This window comes from Eleginops maclovinus, chromosome 18 (assembly GCF_036324505.1).
Source record: "Eleginops maclovinus isolate JMC-PN-2008 ecotype Puerto Natales chromosome 18, JC_Emac_rtc_rv5, whole genome shotgun sequence".
In the NCBI taxonomy this organism is placed as follows: Eukaryota; Metazoa; Chordata; class Actinopteri; order Perciformes; family Eleginopidae; genus Eleginops; species Eleginops maclovinus.
In genome coordinates, this window is record NC_086366.1 from 13,816,234 (window position 1) to 13,838,206 (window position 21,973).

At 38.4% G+C, this 21,973-nt stretch overlaps 3 protein-coding genes across 3 annotated transcripts in view; 1 reads left to right on the forward strand and 2 right to left on the reverse strand.

The window, feature by feature from the left end:
* The window catches only part of LOC134880006 (ribonucleoside-diphosphate reductase large subunit), a 305,041-nt gene that overhangs the window by 262,843 nt on the left and 20,225 nt on the right, over positions 1-21,973 (forward strand). The gene's annotated exons all lie outside the window — the stretch shown is intronic.
* On the reverse strand, positions 1,451-12,854 carry clptm1 (CLPTM1 regulator of GABA type A receptor forward trafficking). Its single transcript, XM_063907070.1, has 14 exons — positions 12,758-12,854; positions 8,686-8,822; positions 7,162-7,285; positions 6,796-6,954; positions 6,521-6,638; positions 6,346-6,431; positions 5,937-6,057; positions 5,555-5,799; positions 5,361-5,454; positions 5,091-5,281; positions 4,714-4,809; positions 4,335-4,470; positions 3,498-3,665; positions 1,451-2,701 (listed from the first exon to the last, which is right to left on the reverse strand). The coding sequence occupies exons 1-14, from the start codon at positions 12,806-12,808 to the stop codon at positions 2,472-2,474; spliced, it is 1,956 nt and encodes a 651-aa protein (XP_063763140.1). The 5' UTR covers positions 12,809-12,854; the 3' UTR covers positions 1,451-2,471.
* Positions 14,845-20,151, reverse strand: tbcb (tubulin folding cofactor B). Its single transcript, XM_063907207.1, has 7 exons — positions 19,908-20,151; positions 18,738-18,880; positions 18,465-18,608; positions 17,958-18,051; positions 17,370-17,561; positions 16,872-16,944; positions 14,845-16,767 (listed from the first exon to the last, which is right to left on the reverse strand). The coding sequence occupies exons 2-7, from the start codon at positions 18,855-18,857 to the stop codon at positions 16,653-16,655; spliced, it is 738 nt and encodes a 245-aa protein (XP_063763277.1). The 5' UTR covers positions 18,858-18,880; positions 19,908-20,151; the 3' UTR covers positions 14,845-16,652.

Sequence of the window (21,973 nt, forward strand, 5' to 3'; positions counted from 1 at the left end):
TTTTTAAGTTTTCGTTTTTTCGAGCACCACTGCATTTGCATAGTTTGCAAATAGTTAATAGTCTGACTAACAGGTAGGCCTACACATGTACACACACACACACCCACACACACAAACACACACACACGATAGTTCTCCTGGTTGTACCATGCTACTATCCTATCCGGTATTTAAGCTGATGGAATGGTGGGAATTTCTATATAAAGCTTCGCCAATAAAATGTCTGCACGTTTAGTTACTGCCCTGTCAAGACAGTGACGTGTAACTGCTTTATTTGAGGCATCATCTTTTTTTTTTTGCCTAATAAAAGACCATTTGCTCAAAGTTCTGCAGCGAAACGATGACACCTGCTGTAAGCAGAGGACAGGCAGGTTTGCCTGTCCTTGCTTACATGGAAATGGAAAGCGAAAGTCGAAGCGTTTAGAGGAAGCGGTGACTCAGCAGGGACCAATAAAACTAAAACAATAATAAAAATAATAACGTTTTAAAGGGTGTTACAGATAAAGCAGTGTTTTTCAATCACACATTTCAATCACCAAAACTTTTTCTTTTTTTTCTGAATTTATGTTAGGGTTTAACGTAGGCCTACTTGAGACTAAAAGTCAAGGTCAAGTGAGGACAACACCGTTTCTGCAGATAGTTCATTAAGGTGGTGTTCCAGTCTTAAACATGTCTTTATGACTGGTAGATGTTACTTTGAAACTAAATAGGCCCCTCTATCCCATCAAAAACACGTGGACAGACATTTTCAAACCAGGTTCATCAGCCCTGTCCGACTAAATTGACTTACAATAGAGTTCCAAAAAGTCACAGTGTTGCATTGCAAACATATCTCGTAATTGTTTTATTTTGTGCCATAATTACCCCATCCTGCTTTTCCACAGACACACATTGGAGATGCCTGACCCTGCCATCTAAATTAACTAACCTTAATTGTAATTATCTTTGAATTATGACTGATGATCAAACTGCAGTAAGGCAGAAACGATTTCAGTTTAGACTACTTCCATAATTAATTAGTCACTTTTTCAAGCAAAACATGGTTTTAGTCTTTTGATGGAAGGAATTGTTTGATGGAAGGAATTGTTTGCTTGTTATTTTCATTTATTGTAAATTGAATCTTTTAATTCTGGACAAGTCATCACGTTTTGACCATTGGATGAAATGATGATGCTATTATTCATTTTTATGATAATGAAAAAAAAAATATTACTGAAAATTATTGATATCAGTTTGAACATTTTCATGAGCTGCAATCTTTTAGAAACCTTCAGGGGGAACAAGCTCAAAGACCTCACTACACTATATGCATGCCTTATAAGCACACAAACTATTTCCTGCAACATCAAAAGAAATTGTGAACTAAGTTTCAGGCACAAATATTGTTTTTGAACCCTGAACGGTAAGTAAAAACTAGTAAGAGACACATCAAAAAAGCATTGCATAGACATTTTAAATCACACTTGAATTTTACTATAAACATGAATGAATCAAAATTTAATATGTACCAACATGGAACCCTCTTTCTTTCAGGATTTACAGCACTCAAAATTAAAACAAGAGACACTGTAATTCTTCCAGCCACACCTGACGCTCTCCACTGTGTCGGTCAAGGTGATGTGGTTCGGAATGTGAACGTGAAACAATTTGGAAATCATACGTTCAGCTGAGGGGGTGGAATTAAAATTAGACTTCTAAATTGGCTATTGTTAGACAGATTTGACATAGGCATTAATAACATGACAAGCTGAGATTCTGTACAGTTTGAGGAGATACAAAAAGAATGTTTCAGGGACTAAAAAACCAAAATCAATTCATTGACAATATTAATATATTTATATTAATACCAACAAGGCTTTTATTTTTTATGTTCAGCTCAGAACATTAAACATGTGTTTAAAATTGAGGGTAGTAGTCACTGTCTGGGTAGTGTCCTGTAGGGTCGTTCATCTTATTTCCAGTCACCACCTCCTCTCGTGGCTCAGGATCTTTCCAGTTTCCTCCAGCACTACTCAACAGTTTACAGGCATCTGAACATGGTGCTCATATGGAATGAAAAGAAAAATTCACAAGGAATCTACACCAAGAAAAAAAGCTGCCCGTATCCTCTTTTCCACTCTTATAAAAAAAATGTAGTATAACTGCGCCAGTTCCCTTCCAAAACTCTACTCCAACACATTGTTACCCTCTGAAAAATCAAACAGAATACAGTACATCACGTTTTGTTTTACTTCACTTGAACTGCAAAACGAGAGGGCGGGGAACAGAAATAAGAATTTACCATGTCTACACTGAATATGATTTCTCTGTGGATGCGCACAGAAATCAGAGGGAACAGTTGAACTGCATTTTTTTTTTGTAGTGGTGTCCATAACTACAGAACGACAAATCCACTTCCTGCCTATCTTTCACAAGTCCTCTTCGCCCCAGCACTGAGGGTAAGGGAGGCAGATAATGGCGATGTGTCTTGCTTAATCGTTCTTCTTCTCCCCCTCTGGTTTGTCTGTGACGGCTGCAACGGGAGCGCCGTCTGTCACTGCTGTGGCGTCTGTCACTGCCGTGGCGTCTGTCACTGCCAAGGTGTCTGTCACTGCCTTGTCATCCGGGCTCTGCTGCACTCCGCTGGTGCCAAACTCGTTGACCCTGTTGGGATCAACCCGATAGATCCAGCGCTGGTAAAGATAGATGAAGAACACCACGTCTGCAGGAGAGGAAACACAGGATTTGTCCGGTCAGAAAGCAGAAAAATATACAGCTCCAGAAAAAATGAAGAGACCACTCCTAATTTTTCTGAAATCTTTATCTCTACATGTATGGCAGCCATTCCAGTGTCTGTTGAATTACTACACAGAGAAAAATAGTCAGTAGTTTAGAGAATACAATAAAATGAAATGAAAATTGATTTAACTCAAAAACATACCTATAAATAATAAATCAAGACAAAATGATAATGCTGAAGTGGTCTCAATTATTTCCGCAGCTGTGTTTCAAAGACATTATTCCCTCATTAACCAATGGTCATCCAGTAAAACATCTACTTGGTTGTAGGTGGTAAATGTATTCCTTAAGTCCAAATCAAACTTTCACTTTTGGCCTTATTTGCAGTGACATTGCATTTTAATTCTATTGCTGAAAATATGCCAAAGTCAGCCAGAAAGGTTAACATTTCAGAATTCCCTGGCTAGAGCTGTAGAGATTAAATCTATTATTTGACAACTTATTCGATGAAGAAAAAACCCTCCCTGTTTTAGTGTTCAGAAGTTTGATTTTTAGTATAATGAACAGGCTGTTAATGTTGTGTAGAAGGAATGGCACATCTTTGTACGCGTTGCAGTAATCGTGTAAAACTGTGTATAAAGCTCATGGGCAAGCTGCACTAATGCAGGCGTCACATTATGCAAGTGGCAGGGAAACTTGGAAATAATATGTTGCATTACATAAAGCCAAACATTTTTCAGGGGATTTTTTTTTAAGTCATGTGAACAGCGAGTACAAACCATCTCTGAGGCATCCTATCCTGTACATCATGGGCATCTTGATGACGAAGGCAAACAAGTCATCGATGAAGGTGTTGAGAGCCTTGTAGGTGAGCATCCTCCATGGGAGGTGGGCCACAGATTTCATCTTGTAGTTAATGAATAACTGCGGCGTCATTGTAATGAAACCTAACACCAAAAAGAGAGATAGAGAGGAAGCACTGGTTAGAAACTTTTTCACACCAGGGGCAATTTATTAAACAGGCGCCGTGACAAGAGTCTATTAATACACAGTGCATTAGCAGAGGCTATTGGGAATTGCATATGTAAGCATGATGCAACAGTTGAAAACATAGGCTGTAAGTACACTTAGAGGCAGCATAATTAAGTGAGTTATATTAAAATCAGCCACATCTCTGTCATTTAAATATGATCTAGAAGGACAGGAAAATATCCTAGAGTAAAATCAATAATACATTAAGAGGCTAAATATAAAGATTGCTTCAGAGGGAGAGTTAATAAATATACTCCTGAAAAAAGTCTCTGTGTGTTGCTTTATGAAAAATCTCTGTTAACAAAATCTGTAAATAACAGTTGTAATTCTATACATCATCCACTCATTATATATTTTGGAAACACATTTTAGACAATCATTGATAGCCATCTGCAAAACTTCTTTTAGAAATTCTATATTTTTAGTATTCATGCTAACAATTCCTGACCAACAGAGACCCAATATTTATATTGAGGTAATAACCGGCCGTATACAAGAGGGTTCCCTGCACAATTAAATGCGCATACGCTGATTCAAGGGCAGGTAAATTGCAGAAGCGATGAATTCTTATATATTTTACTTACCAAAGGTTAACAAGAAGCCATAGAGCATGCTGAGTACCCATGAGTACCAGCCTTTGTGCTCTACGTACAATAAACTGTAGACCGCATAGCAACCGAACAGAGGGTAGAGCAGCCAGGACAGGTACTTGAAGGCCATCTGTTCACAAGAGAAAAGTGGGTGGTCAGGCACACTAATAAGAAATTGACTTATTAATTAAGTATTATTTAAAACAAGACATAATTATGACATTTTATCAACCCCCACAGGCGTATTAAGCCTTACCCTTTTGTTCAAATAACAAATTTGTCATATTGTATATTGTCCTCTAAAAATGTAGTTTTGAAAGAAGGGTCATCTGAATGTGACCGATATGAAGAGAGCAGTCTAGGTTAAACTTACGTCGTCGAAGATTTTGGTTGAAGACTTCACATATGTTGACTTGTCGTTGAATACCAATCTTGGAATCACCCCGAGAATTTTGTTCTCTCTGTCCAACTGGAGAACGATAAACACAGAGGGTTACTGGAATATAGTTATGAGGGCAAAACAAGAAGTAGTTATGTACAGATACAAATCGCATGCGGATTTGCAGTGGGAAAAATCACACTTATCACAGAATGCATTTGTAAGCACATGGGATTAATGCAAATACAACTGGCCCAATATAACACCAGAATAGAAATAGTTGATTTAAATGCAGTAAAGTTACATAAACCTTTTAATATAGTTATTCAAACAAACTTCTGTATGAAAAAACAAGTGTTGCTCCGACTCACTTTGACATCCATGACCTTGGTGATCTTCCACAGGTCAATAAGTAGGCCGATGAAGACGCTGACCTGTACCACAAAGTTAGTTTCGTTGTCCAGGATGTACAGCAGCACTACCCCAGACTGAAAGACTCCAAATATGATAGAGCGCACGGAGAGGCCTTCGAGAGACTGTCGGCTGTTCCAGAACTGGATATCTGGGGAGAAGATGGTTGGTGAGTTGGAAGAAAAATCAAGTTGAAAGTGCTCAATACAGACAGGCTGTTGAGAACTTACCATTCTTGAAGGCAAGAAACTCAAAGATGCTGTGCACAATGGAGACAACTATGGTGATTCCCAGCAGGTATGGGTTGGTTTCCAAAAGGGCCACCTATAAAAAAATAATCAAACCAGCATTATAGAACTTATTCCACCTCACCACATTACTGCTAATACAATTCCTTTTTGCCCTGTGAGCCTTGATGTCTTACCTTGACAGAGTCTTGGTCTTCATCAGACTGCTCGTAGGTGTCCTCTGGTAGGAAGTTCCACGGAGATCGTGCATTTTGGGCGGCGTACAGTTGCCAACGCCACAAGGACAGTGGGCAGTACGAGAGGCGCAGCGGGAGTGTCGTCAGGGTTTCGTTAATGGGGTAGTAGTCCTTCTGAAGGTTCCAGTAGTCATTGAAGTACACGATGGGATAGTAGTCGCCACTTACAGCATCAAACTTAACATCTAGTCGAAGAAGAGCAGAACGTTCAAAAGATGAAAACTTTCTCAGAAAACAAGATGAAACAGCTGTGGAAGTTGTGACCTTTTCAAATGTGCGTGAATGTGCACAAAAGGCAAGCATTTTAGTGGAGGGAACTTACGTTGATCTAGAGGAGGGGGAACAGAGCCCTTGACCCAGGCGGTGTGGTCGTCCACCATGTTGATGGTGAGGTTGGGGTGCCAGTGAGAGATAATCTCCACCGGACCATGGCTCTCCGCTCGCTGTGAGGACACACATTTGTTTTATTACTTGAAATTTGATTTGCACCATCTGCTTTCTTTTTGTTTCAAACTTTCAAACATTAGAATATACAGAGCTTAAAACAGAGAGACTTCCATATTTTTCCCCACGGAGCAAAACATGCATATCATGTGGACATTGATTTGACCCCGATTCAAGTTTTTTTGATAGCTGTGCAAAAGTATATTATCTAACTGCCAATTTAGCAGTGCTAACACTACATGATAGACAGTAACAGTTGAAGGTATTAGGAAAATGAAAGTATAAACCTTGATCAATTCGGGATCCACTTCCGTCTCTCCTGTTAGCAGATTCTTGGTCTTCATAAACTTTCTACGCTTAAATTTATTCAGCACTGAAAGAGTAACAGTACAGGTTAACACTTATAAATGATCAAACACTTCATTTAGGTTTCCAATGTATGCGTTTTCTACATGTGCTTACTTCGTGATGAATGAACTGTTGCCAGTCTGCGATACTGTCCCTTGCGTTTGGGGTCTGGGTGGAAACCACTTTTAGTGAAGTAGACGTGCATGTAGATGGAACCATTCTGCTGCAAAAACTGCAAATACACACCAAACAGGAAGAAGTATTTTAGATAAAATAAGCTCAATTTTCAATTTACTGAACTAACTGTTCCCTGTCCCATCTGTGTACTGCCCGTCACCTCTTTTTTCCAGCTGCATATCTCTCTTATAGCACCTCCCCTTCCTCCTCACCTCTGGGATTTCCATCTCCTTATACTGCTCGTAACAGCCGTCCCCGTTCTCCCCGATGTTCCAGTCTCCATAGACCAGGTCCCTGTGGAACCAGAACAGGGCTTCTGTGTTGTTGAAGTCAGTGAATACCTCATCTTGGGACAAGAACACATACAGGTCCTGTAGGGATGGTGAGAAAATAAAAGGTGTTTATGATGTTACAGAGTCAGGGGTTGGTGAGAGAGTTGTTCTGAAAGCAAGCTATAACACTAAGAAGAATTCTTCAGGGATTCAGAGTGTGTGGGATGTTTAAGCAGTCTCAATTCAATTAAGAACAGGTGGTCATGCAGATAAAGGGATATGGAGAGAGGGGCGGGTTTAATATACCATGAGGGTGTCTTTGGGGAACAAGTTCCTGCTCGGTACTCTTGGGGCCCCGGCTGGCGTGTTTGGGTCTGGAGTGGATGGCCCACGACGGAACCAGCTGCTGATCGCCCAGATTATGAAGATTCTGCAGGAATAATTGAAAATAGAGTCAGAGGAAAATGAGATTTGATAAATTAGAGATAAAGATTAGAGGCAGCTAACCTAATCAAACTATTACGTGCAGACTTTAAGACAGACTCCTTGCTTTGCAGTATTAGTAAATGACAGTTTAAAAGAAACACATTTAGAAGTGAGGTGGTTCCTGCATTGGTAACACATTCAAATATTGCATTTTCTATGCGATATCATATTTTTTTCTCGCATGCTTTTGTTGCTTGGTGTAGTTCAACGCATCCTCAGACAAGATCTCAGTTTGGCATTCAGTGCAAAGAGTCAGAAAGATTTAAAAACATCAAGTCGACTTCTGTGCGTTTTTAACACATTTCTGCCCCGTGTAGCCAAAGCTACCACGTTTTTTTTAAGCTTGTGACGGAAGTTAAAAGCTAAATTCAATCACCGCCAGGCAAACTGACACAATTATGCAACCGGTGTATTCATGAACACTTTTGAATTTGTATTTTTTAAGCGATACTTTGAAGAGATTTTATTTTCTGTGGAGAATTGTGTGGTTATTTAGTTACATTTTCTTTAAAAAAAAGCGAATTATTTTTTTGAATTACATTTCCAATTTTATGACAATGAGAGCAATACCAAACAGGAATGTGTACTAATAAAAACAGATACATCCCAAGATAATAATATTAAATGTGTTTTAGAGTTTATTGTCAAATATAAGTATTTAATATGGTTAACGCAATAAAATATTTCTATTTAATAGGTGGACATGTTATTTCCCTCCAGGGTCAGCTGGTTGGCAGGCAAAGCAGCTGCTTGCCTCCCGGGCCGGGAAAACCAAACGTAGAGGTTTTATTCAAACTAGCTGCAAAATTAAAATTACTACACTGGCACTAGCTCCACACATGTTGTGCTTTGCATGACTAATGTAGTTCAAAATAGCCCTTACTTCTTGCTGGGGATTTTGTACGTTTGGTTATACAAAAAGATAGCTCTTGATATTAACAAATTGAAAATAGCAATTTACAGACACGAACTACATTCACCTCAAAGAGTAGACAAGTGCATCTGATCATAAACTGTGAAAAGAACCAAGAAAAGGCCCACACACTATCTGGTAGTGATGACGTTTTGCTACTAAATCAATTTGTCAGGTTCATCTTTGCTGCAAGTTGCATAGAAAAAGATGAGGAAACCATTTTTTAATAGACCCTATTTGGGTAAAGGCAACTAGACAAGCGACACACTTAAACCTCTGCACAGAGATCTGGAGCAGGGCGGACTTTAGCTGAGCTGTACACAACTTTTATATGAATTTAGAGGCCACCTTACATCTAAATGTATATCTGTGAGATGGGATCTGTTGGAAGGGTGAGTCTGTTATATCAAAAGACAAAAAGTGAAACTCACCTGAAGAGGACTCCTTTAATGACCTGCCATGCATTAGGTGGGGGTTGCGGTGGTTGCTGCTCTTGAGGATCCTGTGCAGTTCCAGCCGTCTGCACAACCTGGCCATCGGTTGTTGCAGCGGTCCCATTGCTGCTCACCTACAACCATACAGACACACAGTCAGTGAACCCAAAGAAATCCCAATGATGGCGGGGCATTGACATCACATGATGAAGTACATTTCTAAAGAAGAACATCTTCAGTGGCAGTAAAAAGGATTGAATGTAGTGATAAAACAAAAGGGTATCAACCAGGGTGGGAATTTCAAGGCAATGAAGGCCATGGCCTTCGTTACCACCTCGGTCTGGCCGTGATGCCCCGAAAATAATTGTACGTCCTACGGCCACCATGGGTTGTTGGATTGGTTGCACGCACCTCACGTGTCATACGTCGCTTCATTCAATCGTCATTGCAGCGTCTCGCTATAAGAATACAAGGAGGCCTCGTGTCTGTTTTTGTCTGTGAGTTTATTCACTTCTGAGACAGGTTACTGTCGTCCGTAACCACGGCAAAGAAGAGGGTTAATTATCATACACATATATATGTTAGCTCTCTCGTGGCATTCCCCCGTCTCTCTCTCTCTAGGAACCCCCCTTCCCCTCACTCAGTGGCGTTTTTGTGGTGAGGCACGAACAACTTAGATATATAAAGGCTTTTTGTACCTTAATACATGGATTAAAGAGCGCTATCACAAAGCAAAACTTAACAATAACAACAACCGTGACGCCTCAGCATGAAAACACCAGACTGTAGGAAAACACAGGCACTCGTCACCGTGGTTACAATAGCAATCGATCCATCGACACATAAACTATACTTCTGCTCACCAAAGCTCCAGTAGATGGTCAACTTTTTCATGTTCTGTTTGTATTATTTACCGCTGGTGATGTAGTCTAAGCTCTCTCGTCTCCTCTTCATGACTACACTTTTCGCACACATACCTACAGTCAACCAGCTCTGACTTATGAGATGATGTTTTAGTTGGGCTGCGAGCGCTTTGCCCCACTTGTGGTTTGGTTTTTGCCGCACATATTTAATGAAAAACTAGGCTACTCTATTCAATGCGCAGTGTAGTGAAAAAGTAATTTGTTTTCCATGTCATTCGTTTGTTTTTATTATCAGAAAGTTAAGTTGTTTATTTGTAAGCTCCAAATCTTTCCCTAAATGGCCTTTGTGCCCTAAAGAAATTTGTGACACAAAAGGCCAAATGGCTTTGCCCCTAAAATGATGAAATTCCAAGCCTAGTATCAACTATAGGGGACAGATAAGCCTCAAACTACTGGCGAAACCGGGTGTGTTTTGTGTATATTTAAGAAATGTAGATACAGTGATAAACATTATACCAGACTTGAGAGAACCATTTAAATAACTGAACATTTAAAAAAGATTAAATGCCAAACATTCTCTCACTCCTGTTACTCAAATATGATGATTTGCTGTTTTTATAATTGTAAATTGAATTAATTTGCATTTATATATATCTGGACAGGAAAAGCAAGCTATTCTACTATTTCATTGAAATTAGTCAAATGTGTCCTAGGTTTGCTTTAGGTATGTCCATGTCACCCATCGCCCCTGCAGCAAGGCCACATTATATTCAAGTGACACAATACACACGCAGACGCCAAGTCATGAGACTCCTTCCCTATCTAAACATCTAATCTCCCCCATTGTCATCAACACAAGGGAGAACAGAAGTCGGCCTCCAGAAACAAAAGGTTTTCCGCTCAGCAGGTTATTAAGGTGCCGAGAAGGCCAACAATTACTGATTTAACTTTGTGAAGGTTTATGTTTTCTGATAAGCCACTAACCTAGCACCATCACTAACTGAATTCCAAGGACATGCAGTGGCTGAAAATAGAGCTTTTCATGCTTCCTTGCCTTGTCCCGTTTTTTTTAAATAAATTATATTAGCAGAGACATGCCTCTGTCTCCTAGAGGGATCAACGTTATAACCATTAAGCAGACAGATCATTCATATGCTCAACATGAGAAACAGGGTTATCTGTTCCAGCTCAAGAGAATAATTTACAATATTACACACCGAGCAAGGATTAACAATTAACCACCTACTCAGGGTGCAGAGTAAATGCTTCACATTGGATGCGCCCGTCTTGAAGAAAGAGGGCCAACAGTTCAGATAAGTCAGTCTTTGACAGAAGCCCAGATTGCTTTGATAATGTTTATCACACATGGTGACACTATCTCCTACAGCAAGAAGCAAGCTAGTATGCAATATAGGCGCATAGAAACCAGGATATTAAAGCCATATGGGTTGATGTGTATTAGTTTATAAAAGGCTAAAAATGCTTTTTATCTGGAAAGTAATCCACATTTTCAAACATTGAAGATGGTCTTTCCACATTAGACTAGCGTTAAAGGGAAATTCAAATGGATGATATCTTTGACATGAAAACATTGATTTCATAATTTGTGTTTGGATGACAGCAATTAAGTTCCACCTCTACCCAGTAGATTTATTCAATCAAAAATGAGGGTATGAAAATAACAAAGTCGATTAATTTTTCCCCCCCACAAGATTAATACCAGACATTGCTCTCAACTGACTCACCAATAGTAGGCCTCAAGATGAACATAATGGTTTCCTCTAAAACCCAATAGTGCCTGTATCCTGTTATTGCAATTGCATTAAAAGAAGAGGCAATACACGCATTTTGAACCCATGACCTAGTTTCTGCCCCTTGAGTATTACAATTAGATTTGAATCACAGCGCTAGGCATTTTGTAATCTGGGAGATAAATCTGTAGTTTAATAAAATATTACTGCTGTTTTAAGTCAGTTTCCAAAATGTACAAAACACTTAAAAAAATAATAATCTAATTGTATACCCAATTTTCTCAAGTTTTGATCTTCTATTGGTTTACCTAGATGGTTAAGTAAAAAAGCAGTAGGCTTACATGTCTTTATTTAACCATATTTATTTTTTCTGAGATAAGTTTTTGCTTTATCTGCTTTGCAAAGAGTCATGACCCAGAACAAAAAAATAACAACCTAGATTCTAGATTGAAAACCTAAAACTTAAAAAGAACAAAAAAAGGTTTAATCAAATTATTTTTGAGCCATTGGTCAATCATAAATGGCATGATACAAAATCAAATGGCAGTTCTGTCTTGTGCTTAAAAATTAAAGTGCCAAATATTTACCAAATGCAACAGCTTTATCTAACTAAAATCTTCTTTTCTTATCACGTCAATATGTTCTACCACTAGGAATATAAATAATATAAATCAAATGTGACAGACTTCGAATTAAAGGCAAGAGAGACCCGTGGTCTGCCTCTAGAAAAGTGATGATTCACTATGACCTCTGGTAACTTGTGACATTTGTCAATCCGGAAATAATTGCTAGATGGAGATGTCATCCTAATTAACTCCCAACAACTGCTATTAAGAAAAAATGTATTTGAGCTTTTTCCAGGGTTAGCCAAATAAATTCGATGATTACACCTGATTCTTGTCAGTTGTCAATGTTACCAAGATGAACTGGAAGATAAACCGTTGCTATGTTGCATAAAATGCACATGTAGCACTAAGTTCCCTTTTGAATTGTGTAGATGGAGAGGCAGGTGGCAGGGTTTAACCGTGAATTAGAGATGTGTGAGCTGCTTGAGACCGGCCTGGCAGGAGAAGCCGACCTGCGTTGTTAAGCTTCAGGCCTTGTGATAGCTAACTGACACTGCAGCAGCCTCACACCGACACACATGGAGTCAACTAATTATCTTGTCACTTTTACGTAATTGTATGTTTTTAGGTCAGATTTCCCCGTTAACACAGTCTGCTCTCACGCAGCTGACCGGCAGGATTTATCCACTAACAGGCAGGATGACTCGGTTAACGGCAGGAGGGGGTCGTTTTAAAACCAACCGGCACTGACAACGTCACTCGTGTACCGATCGGCAAGACGTTTAAATGTTAACGGTGCCCCCAATCAACTGTCAAACACATAAAAACGGCCCCTTCACCTGGACGTAAAAGCGATAATAAGGTAATAAGTGTGTCATTCATTTTTTACCTCGCCGTTGCTCACGGTTTCTTGAGCAGCTTCGCTCTCCTGCGTCGCCATCTTTCCTTGTCTCTATCGCGAACACACCACACCACCACACTGCTGCCTGGGAAAAATGCCCTGCTTCTCGCGAGATGACAGTATGTAGCGTCATCGTTCTGACGGTCGTCTTCAGGGAAGTAAAGTACATAAAATCTTACTGAAATGCTGTTTTTATCACTCGTTTCTTTATATTTCTTCCTTTCTTTATATACAGTGAACGAAATAAGTATTTGACACCCTGCCGATGTTGTACGTTCGCCCACTGACAAATAAATTAAAAGTCTATACTTTTAGTCGTAGGTTTATTTTAACAGTGACAGACAGAACATCAAAAAGAAAATCCAGAAATTTACATTAAAAAAAATATATAAATTGATTTGCGTTGAATTGTGGGAAATAAATATTCTGCAGTATTAACAAGAATTCTGGCTCCCACGGACCGGTTAAATAAATAATGTCCCTTTAGGAAAGTACTCCTAATATCAACTCTTTACCTGGATAAAAGACACCTGTCCACAGTCAATAAATCAGATTGCAACCTCTCCACTGAGGGCAAGACCAGACAGGTCTTGTGATCATGGTGGAACTAATGTCTAAGGAAATCAGGGACATGATTGTAAACTGCACAAGGCTGGAATAGGCTACAAGACCACCAGCAAGCAGCTTGGTGAGAAAGAGACAACAGGTTTGATTATTAGAAAATGGAAGAAGCACAAAATGACCATCAATCGCCCTCGGTCTGGTATTCCACGATTGAAGATCTCGCCTCTTGGGGCATCAATGATCATGAGAAAGGTAAAGGGTCAGCCAATAACTACACAGGAGGGACTTGTTAATGATCTCAAGGCAGCTGGGATCACAGTCACCAAGAAAACTATTGGTAACACACTATGCTGTAATGGAGCAAAATCCTGCAGCGCCCACAAGGGTCCCCTGCTCAAGAAGGCACATGTACAAGCCGTCTAAATGATTCAGAGAAGGAATTATGAGAAGGCGATGGGGTCAGATGAGACTAAAATCTAAATGTAAGGCATCAACTTGACATGTCGTTTTTGGAGGAAGAGAAATGCTGCCTATGACCCCAAGAACACCATCCCCACCGTCAAGCGTGGAGGTGTAAACATTATGCTTTTGGGGTGTTTCTCTGCTAAGGGGACAGGGCGATTCACCGCATCGAGGGGATGATGGAGGGGGCCATGTACCGTAAAATCTTGGCTGATGACCTCATTCCCTCAGCCAGGACACTGAAAATGGGACATGGATAGGTCTTCCAGCACGACAATGACCCAAAACATATGGCCAAGGAAACAAAGGAGTGGCTACAGAAGAAGCCCATTAAGGTGATGGAGTGCCTAGCCAGTCTCCAGACCTCCATCCCATAGAAAATCTGTGGAGGGAGCTGAAGCTTCAGGCTGCCAAGCATCAGCCTCAAAACCTTAAGAGAGGACCAAAATCCCTCCTGAGATGTGAGCAAACCTGGTGACCAACTACAAGAAACATCTGACCTCTGTGCTTTCCAACAAGGCTTCCTCCACCAACTACTAAGGCATGTTTTTCAAGGGGATCAAATATATATTTCCCACAATTAAACGCAACTCAATTTATATCTTTTAATGTACATTTCTGGATTTTTCTTTTAGATATTCTGTCTCTCAATGTTAAAATAAACCTACCATTGAAAGTATAGATTGTTCAGTTCTTTGTAAGTGGGCAAACTAACACAATCAGATCAAATACTTATTTCCTCCACTGTATGTTTTTATTTGACTCTGTATATTATCAATGTACTCTACCCCTGATGGCAATGTTTTTGTGTGTATATAGTGTTTAAAGAACTATGTATTCATATATTTATTGAAGAGGCAATAAAAAGGGGGAATAAAAGAAGTAATGGAGATATGTACATAAAAACTCATTGTAAAACCACAGCAGTATAGTATATTGTGTATTGTGGCACCTAACTAAAACAAGTGATATATAGTGGGTTAATAGTTTACCTTTGTCAGTGTCGTACTGCATGTACAGACAAGTTAACTCAATCAGATACCCTCATGTACTGGCAAATCATTTTTAATAATATGCATGACCCTTTGGCACATAGTAACACAAGCACCTTAGAGATTATTTAAAGAAAAACAACAAAAAAAACACTACAATACAGAAATGGTCTGTATTTGTGGTCATCACACATATCTTCTGAAAAACAATATTAACATTTCTTCTGTAAACTTTAGGATGAAGTATTGGAACAGTAACATAAAACCAAGCAAAGCATATTATTCCTTTTTGAAAGCTGTGTTGGGTTACAATGGAGATAGTGAGTTAGATAAGAGAGTTATAATTGATGACTTGTTTTTAAATATTAATGCTCTATAGTAATCCAAACAATACGTACAATGGTACATTGCAAGTACATTTACAGATGCGAAACACAGGTTTGCTTCTAAATTTAACATCACAAATTGTCTATCACTTAAACCACCGTAAAACTGTTCTAAAGGACAAGAAAAGAAAGTGCTAAAAGATTGTACTTAAACTGAATGAAAATCAGTGTGTCATGCTTAAATGGAACTATGTATATAATAAACAAGAAGCCTCATTAGGTTTGACTAAAATTAAATAAAGAGCGCATTTTAATATCAGTTTCATAGTTCAGAATTTTTTGAGATGTAACTGAGGACTTTAAAATGTAGTTTTATTACCATTTATTTTTAGATTTTGTCATCCATTTGCCTACGCAACAGCTTAGTTTAAATATTTTTTCATCATTCACATTTGGACCCCCACAATTTAAACTTAAAATATTGCTTTATTTCAGTGGTTCAATATGAGCAGGACACTTTCAATTGCATACATTTAAGTTTTTAGACAAGAAATATTCAATAAGAGTAAAATTACTGGGACTTACATATTTTTATCCACTTGGAAATCTAAAAATGAGGTTTATCATATAACAAAGAAAAAAAGAAATGAAAGGAATTTAGTGATGTTTAGTGAGAAAACATCCAACACTATAATTTAAAAACCTCTTTACAAAGGTTGAAACCCTATGAAGCTCTAAGAAGCTTTGTTACACTATGGAATATTTAGACTACTGTTGGAGGATATTCATTAATCTTTCCACTTGAGTGAAATACGTTTGATTAACCTCTGATTTTAATCAAATATTGTCTCCATTTTACTAATTGGAGATATATATGATGTATGTTAGTCTGGTATACAAGGTAAGAGATTAAATAAATCAATGCTAAAGTATTTTAGGGAGGATTTTTCCTATGACCACTCTCAGCAAATAACAGTCATCACAAAAATGCAAAGACAACTGCAAAATATAAACAGTTATATACAATCATCTTTGTACTAACCGATACAAAAGCAATGAAGAGAAATTCAACTGGTGTTAAAACTGTCAATACAGGCTTTCAGATTACATAGATGACTTCAATGTTCAGAAAACTTGGAAGCAACAGGTACTGCAAAAGCAAGTCAATTAAATGAATCAGAAGTGCATGGAGTAAAAGGTCAACATATTGACCTTCATTATGATGTGATACATGTAACCAAACCCCTTTTATTAAACATTGTTGGTCGTTATCCTGTACCATTCTCATATTTAGCAAACCAGGAGATGGACTATCAGACATTCTCCTTATTCTGTATTCTCCTTAATTTGAGCAAGACACACAGATCTTTAAACCCCGTGCTTTGGATCATGCCCCACAGAGAGGCACAAAATAAAAAAACTGAAAATCCATTTGTTATGATGACAAAGACTTTGCATCCTCTCTGGTAGGTGAATGGAACCAGCTTGAGGTCGACACTCAAATGTTAGGGCAGGAAAACTCACTGAAACATTACAGTCCTACATCTCATCGATACCGTAATCCTCCTCAGGAAAGTCTCCCACAGTCACATGTTGGGGCTTCACAAATCCTCCATATTTGTTCTCGCATTCAAAGTATTGCTTGCCATTGACACTGTGGGTAAACAATTTAAAGAAAGCCAGGGTCAAATGCAAGAATCAAGACCAACCTGATCAATAATGTGCATAACATAAAAAAAGAAAGAATAGGGCTCTTACGTTCCGTCATGCTTTCCCATGGGCTCATCGTACTTCAGTCCCACCCAGTGGCCTGGCTTGAAATCTGTTGTTCCTGCAATTAAAGTAACAACAGTGTTATTCACACCAGGAACTCGTACTCTTATGTCAAGATCATATATTTTCAGTCTTCATTGTTTGCTGAAACTGACAAAAAAAGGGAGAAACATTTTGTGTTGTTGCTAATACATTAGTAATAATGTAATACATTGTATTGGCTCAGTACTCGGCAAACAAAAATGTTACAAAATAAAGCTTGAGGATGAGTTCATTTAAACCAGATGAAATCAGATAAATAAAAGGACTAAATCTACCTTGAGACACCACAAAAGAAGTAAAACTCAGCTGCTGCAGCCCACACTCTTTATCAGTGCAGATGCAAGCTGACACCTGACGGTGGAAGGGTCGGACTATAATTAAAATATAATTCTAACAAATGTCCTAATTGGAGTAAAGCAGCTACTATTTATCCTCACTTACCAACATACATGACTGTGCCAAGCTTTGTCGGTTGCCCTGCTAACTGCACTTTGCACCTGCTGCCAACAGAAATAGCATTAGCAGCAGCCTTCTGCTCCTCCTTCCGAGCAGCAAGCTCAGCTTTCTTCTTGGCCACTTCTTCCTCGTTATAAACACCAACCTGATGTTTCTTCATGAATGACCTTGCTGAATCTGGAGGAAGAGTTTTGAGTGTAAGAACATGACACTTCAAATAATGTGTTTACCACATTTCAGTGTTAAGTATACAATCACCACAATTTCTAAATAATAAAAGCTGAGATGGATGATTTGTTGCTTTAATTGATCTATGGCTGCAGCTTTAAATAGGTTTTCATTCCTAAGTGCTTTATCAAAAGTTGTGTGGATCCACTAAATGAATATACAATGATTCCTTTCAGTTGATTGAAATATTAATAATAACAAATCAATTCAGCTAATATATGGTAAGCTTTGCTAAGCCTCGCTTCTGCAATAGCCACAATTGATCACCATATTGGGGGACATGCATTGTATTTGAAATAAAATAGTTAATTCTATGATAATGACAATTTATGGAGATGACTGTACCGGTTCTCTTTTCATACGAGTCATCTGGGAGTTCAAACTTCTCCACCTTGGAAACATCAGTGAACTCGCTCATCTGACCACTTTTATCGGTAACCTGTGATTCAAAATGAGACACAGACACGTATTAAAGAAAAAAGACCACACAGGTGTTTTTGCACGTGAGCCATTAACTGTAAAGCACTTAAGATTATAACAAGCAACTTAAAAATAACATGTTTTTATTTTCTCTATTGTCAGAATAAATGTTTTGTGAAATATAAATGTTGTAATAATTGAATTAGAATTAACATCATAATCAGTGTGCTATTTAGCACAACCTACATGGCTGGGTTCTTATTTATAAAACCAGTTGGCAAACGTTTCACTAGACTGTTGCCTCAAAAGTCTCCAAAAAGTTATTTTACTTTGTATTGATTTGGAACTAAATATATTTGGCTACCTGTTTTTGACTATTATATGGTCTGTGCAACCACACTAAAAGATCTTCGAAACGGAGCAGCTACCTACATGTATTCTGCAGTCATCATCCACAGGATATGAACCCAGCAGAGCTTCATTGTCGTCCATTTTCTGCAGGAACTTGTCAGAGACACTGAACAACTCCAGGTCCATGCAGGAGGGAGATGCACCCAAAACCATCTCCAATTTTCCCTAATTTCAATACAAACAATAGAAAGAGTTATCAGTGTCTCTGAAAGCATGAGAGATGCCTTAATTAAACAATAATGTCAACATAGAGTGTAGGAAAATATGTATAATGTGTGATAAGATGAGTCTCACCTTCAGTTCTCCTATACTAATCCCTCTATTGAACCTGCGCTGCACCTCAAAGGAGGAGATGGAGCTTGTTAGGCGCACATTCACAACAGGATTGGAAACTACCGTCACTCCGCCGTCCATGATGCTGATTAAATCGGCAGAAACTGAAAACAAAGGAAAAACAACGTGACATTTAGCGAACAGGAATGAAATTGAGTTGTAAATGAATACTGTAAAAAAAAAAGGTAATTTCCTGGTGTTGTTGCATTATTTGTAATGTTAACATCTGACAGTAATTCAACTTTAGCTGAGGCAATTTGCAAGCAGTGGTGGAACAAGATCTCAGATCCTCTACCCAAGTGAAAGTAGAAAGAGAAGCCTAAAAATGACTTAATTAAAGTTCAGTCCTGTATTCAAAATATTTCTTAAGTTAGAGTATATATTGGCAACAAGATGTACTTAAAGTGTCAAAAGTAAAATAACTTACTATGGAAGCATTGTTCACCTAAAGTTGTATTTTTTATCTATCATTTTGAAATATCTACTTTGTGGCCATATCTCAACCCTTTTAAAAGTACAAGTATAGCCAGATATAGACTAATACCAATACAGAGATCTAACTATAAGAATAAATAACAAAAAGTAAATCATGTCCCATCGAAATGTAGTGGAAGCCTAGTGTTGTACCCCCAGCAATAACTCCTGGGATAGTTGGGGGGGACAGCTGTCAACTAGAGTAAGACTGTAGTGATGCGCAATGGGTGCGCACAGGTAACGTCGCAGTACACAACTCCTCCGACTACGACAGATAATAATTTTGTATGTTGTTTGTCAGATCAATAGATTTTTCGATCCATGTCGGGCCATAGTTCGGGACGTAAAGAGCATTTCAACAAATATAACAAAACGTGTATAAAATAAATTACCCACCCTACTTCTTACTAGGAGTTTAGCACCAATATTAGTGTTACAAGGCATTTTAAAGTTACACGTTTAACTTTGGTCAATGACCATCTTTGTTGCTCATGTTTATACACTTCATCACCCTTTATCATTTAATTTCGCTTGTATTTTAGCTAACGTTAGCTAGTTTACTTAGCTAGCCACCTTCTGTTAGAATGGCTAGCAACAGCAGAGTCACGTTGGATACCATAATCACGCTAGAATAGAAAGGGAGGATGCCATACTTACTTAAAATAGGGGTATTTTCGAGAAGCTTGAATGAAATTACCAGAGAGTATCCCTTATTTAGTAACAAGAGTGTCGCAGCGTGATGTTTATGGTGGTTTAGATACCTCGCTTGCTTTACCACGCCAAATATCACGTGACCACAATTGGACCCACCCCGTTACGTCACATTCGCGCGCTGTTTTGTTCATCTGCATCATTATTTTACAAACTCTTTAAAAGGGACCCCTTGAAAAGAGCATGTCTTATTCACTAACATAACAATAATGAAAGCACAAAAGTACTTTCATAATAATTGATAACTAATTGCTACTTTATGATCTCATACATCCCATTTCTGGAACGTTCTTCTACCTCGCCCCAGACATGAAATCACCAATCACATCAGGGAAAGCAAATGAAGTCAACCAATAGAGTGACGATACGGACCGAAAAGGGACCTGCTTTCCCGCCTACTTACCGGTAGATTGACATGGCGAACAACTAATCGAGATAGGAGAAGCGTTGATGCAACAGAAACAACCACACTGTGGCGCTATGGTCCAGTTTAAACCATGGACACTCCATGGAGGTTACATTTTCTAGGAATATTTGAACATCACTAATTAAAACCGGGTTTTTCTTCTCTCAATTACGATAACGACTATGTAATAAGGAAATATAAAGTGTGCCAAGATAATAATGCTACATAGGGTTTAAGTTGATAATCAGCTTCAGCTAAGGTAATAACTGATATATGACCTTATTGATTGATTCCAAGGAAAAATGTAGGACAGCCTATGATTGCCAGCAAAGCCACACCATGTCTGGGTCCATTATAATAAGTAGCCTATATTTTCGCGACAACATCTGATATTTTATGAAATGAATGTCGTACAGTCGGCCTGTTTGGAAAGGCTACAGCTGTAAATCCTCCATTTGTACATTTCCTAAAACTATTGCCTACTTGGTCATGCTGCAGTTTTAATAGAACATTTGACATTTCATGAACAAAATTAAAACTGGCCTTTTCTTAAATCATGGACACATTTCAGTGAACCAAAGTATTCAGTGTTCACAGATATCAGAGCATGTATGGACAAAAAAAGACGAGATCAAAGAAAGCTGAGAACTACAACCAAACCCCAGAGAAGGAGGGGCAGAGGGGAGCTGAGACATACCAGCCCCACAGTGAGGATTTACATTCCTCTGGTTGTTGATGAGACAAACCTGCCTCATTCAAACCTTATCTGCTGGCCATGCGCTCTCCTATTTGTGACACATATTAATAGCAAAATGTGGTGTTTGACAAACAGTTTATCATTAATGAGTAGAATTTAAGTTAAAGCAAGTGCATATAATAATACACTTTCTGATTTAATAGATATCCCTCAGATAAGTGGTAAGTAATTTATGACAATGAACTTGCCTCACATACAGAAAGTTATTTTAGTATAATCATTGTTTTCTTTATTAAATACAGAGTGAAATGACCACAAGCATTGACCTGAGTCTGATGTAAATCTTTTTTTTAAATCCAAACTTTAAGCACGTCACAATTGCAAATTATAGCTGCTATGTGAGTGTTAACTTAATTATGCATGTTGGTACAGTATTAGCATTAGGAGACCCCCCCAGGCACACTGCAGGGTAGCTTGTGAATTGGACTCCAGGTATAACTAGAGTCCTTTTTAAGTGTTTTTTAGATTTCGTATTTTTTATAAAAATCTGCTAAGTAACTCAAGGATAAATGTAGTGGAGTCAAAGTACATTGTTTACCTCTGAGTTGTAGTGGGGTAGGAGAACAAAGTAGCAAAAACGTGTACCTCAAAAGTGTACTTAAGTACATTACTGACTTTTAGTGTTTAATTACAGAACGTGTAGTAGTGTTGTTTATTCTCAAAAGTTCGATTTAACCTTGAGATGTCGAGTTTGTAATCATACTGCAGTCTTAAATTCCGCCATATGTTAATCACTGACAAATATAAAGTTACTTTGAACAAAAGACGGACAAGGGGCGTGGCTGCAGTAATTTGCAGGCACGTTTGTGGTTTGGCGGAGACAAGGAGAGAGTGCTGCGCTGCAGAGGG

What these genes read in the sequence shown, in the direction of transcription:
- clptm1 (XM_063907070.1), bottom strand. Translation starts at nt 12,808, where the DNA reads ATGGCGACGCAGGAGAGCGAAGCTGCTCAAGAAACCGTGAGCAACGGC. An exon ending in TCCCCAAAGACACCCTCATG is followed by an intron (nt 6,955 to 7,161) that starts GTATATTAAACC and finishes CCATCCCTACAG; the next exon opens with GACCTGTATGTGTTCTTGTC. An exon ending in AACAGTTCATTCATCACGAA is followed by an intron (nt 6,432 to 6,520) that starts GTAAGCACATGT and finishes TTACTCTTTCAG; the next exon opens with TGCTGAATAAATTTAAGCGT.
- tbcb (XM_063907207.1), bottom strand. Translation starts at nt 18,857, where the DNA reads ATGGACGGCGGAGTGACGGTAGTTTCCAATCCTGTTGTGAATGTGCGC. An exon ending in TTAGTATAGGAGAACTGAAG is followed by an intron (nt 18,609 to 18,737) that starts GTGAGACTCATC and finishes TATTGAAATTAG; the next exon opens with GGAAAATTGGAGATGGTTTT. An exon ending in ATGATGACTGCAGAATACAT is followed by an intron (nt 18,052 to 18,464) that starts GTAGGTAGCTGC and finishes TTTGAATCACAG; the next exon opens with GTTACCGATAAAAGTGGTCA.